A 1,581-nucleotide genomic window follows, 5' to 3' on the forward strand; every position below is an offset into this window, starting at 1 on the left:
GAGCGGGTCGGGTGTGGACGCGGGGGCGGGCCTTGGTGCAGGGGGTGCACGGACGGCAGGGCGGGCCGTGGTGCTGGGGGTGCACGGATGGCAGGGCGGGCCGTGGTGCAGGGCCTCCTGATGGGGCTGTGGTGTCAGGTGGAGCTGGAGCGAGCCAAGACACAGCTGATGTCGATGCTGATGATGAACCTGGAGTCCAGGCCCGTGATCTTTGAGGACGTGGGACGGCAGGTGCTGGCCACCCGTTCCCGGAAGCTCCCCCATGAGCTCTGCACCCTCATCAGTGAGTACCGTGCAGGGGCCCCACAGCCGCATTGGCCAGGCGTGCTCAGCAGGGAGAGCCGAGGGCAGGGCCAGGGGGTCACAGACTCCGTCCCCCTCCCGGCCCCACTGGGTGCCACCTGGGCGGGCAGCCCTCAGAGGGGCTGTCACTGCTCAGGGTCCTCAAGGGGGACTCGAGAAGGCCGAAGGCTTAGTACCATGCCGGGTCGTCAGTGGGGACAGCTCAGTGGAGTGTGTTGTTGGCGGTGATTTTGCAGGGGTCTCAGCCCTAGGCTCCCCGTGGCCTCCGTGAGTGACCTTCAGGAGGTCCCTGAACTTCCTCAAACTGTGCACGGAGCTGCTTGAGAAGCCGGGGTGGTCAAGGACTCGGGGCCTGCCCTGCTGGGGCTTTTGTGAGGAGACTCCGCACTGTGCTGGGCTGTTTGACCACTCGCCTCAGTTCACCCAGCTGCGTTTGGACCCTCCCAAGCCTTGGCAGCTCCCTCAGGGTGACAGGAATGCAGGGGCTGGCGACCCCCGTTGGTCCATTTAGGGACCATGACCTTGGAGTGGAAATGAATGTGGTATTTGACGTCCCTTTGATTTCTGCACTAGGTGACGTGAAGCCAGAAGACGTGAAGAGAGTAGCTTCAAAAATGCTCCGGGGGAAGCCTGCGGTGGCCGCCCTGGGCGACTTGGCTGGCCTGCCTGCCTACGAGCACATCCAGGCAGCTCTGTCCAGCAAGGATGGGCGGCTGCCCAGGACATATCGCCTGTTCCGGTAGTTCCTGGGCCCTCGCAGGACCCTGGAGCAGTCACAGGAGTGAACCCCGTGTGTCCGTGTCTGGCGCGAACCGTCGTGAACACTCTGGTCTGTAAACATGCAGACGGGTCTCCCACTTGAGTGCACGTTTCATGTTGCCAGAGCAGCCACTCCGTTCCCATTCGTTCAGAATTGAGAAGGCCAGGCAGCGGCATAGGTGTCCACCCTGTCCCTCTGGGCGAGACCGAGTGTGGCCTGCTGTGGGAAGAGCATGCACGCCCGCCTGCAGCTGCACCCGGGCACACGGGCTTGCAGACTCCGTCCACTGCCTGGCCTACCAGGTGCCACCTGGGCATCTGAGCGTGCAGCCTTGCAGGTCCTTGGAGATGGCGGTCACAGGGTGAGCCCCACACATTGATCCGTCTGGCCCCATAGTGTAGGCAGAAGGCAGTGTTCTGACAGTTCCTGGGACTGCCCCTCACAGACCCGACCAGCAGGAACCATTTACCTGCACGTAGTCGGCAAGGCCACTGTGCTAATAAATGGTGGACGTCTCA

At 63.1% G+C, this 1,581-nt stretch overlaps 1 protein-coding gene across 1 annotated transcript in view; it reads left to right on the top strand.

The window, feature by feature from the left end:
- PMPCA (peptidase, mitochondrial processing subunit alpha) overlaps positions 1-1,581 on the top strand; it is a gene marked incomplete at its 5' end in the record, with an annotated part of 8,146 nt that extends 6,565 nt beyond the window's left edge. Inside the window, 2 exon segments of the mRNA XM_027766267.1 lie at positions 139-283; positions 877-1,581. Coding sequence (XP_027622068.1) covers positions 139-283; positions 877-1,046 — 315 coding nt within the window.

The sequence above is a fragment of the Tupaia chinensis genome, unplaced genomic scaffold (genome assembly GCF_000334495.1).
Source record: "Tupaia chinensis unplaced genomic scaffold, TupChi_1.0 Scaffold142100_1, whole genome shotgun sequence".
Classification (NCBI taxonomy): domain Eukaryota; kingdom Metazoa; phylum Chordata; class Mammalia; order Scandentia; family Tupaiidae; genus Tupaia; species Tupaia belangeri.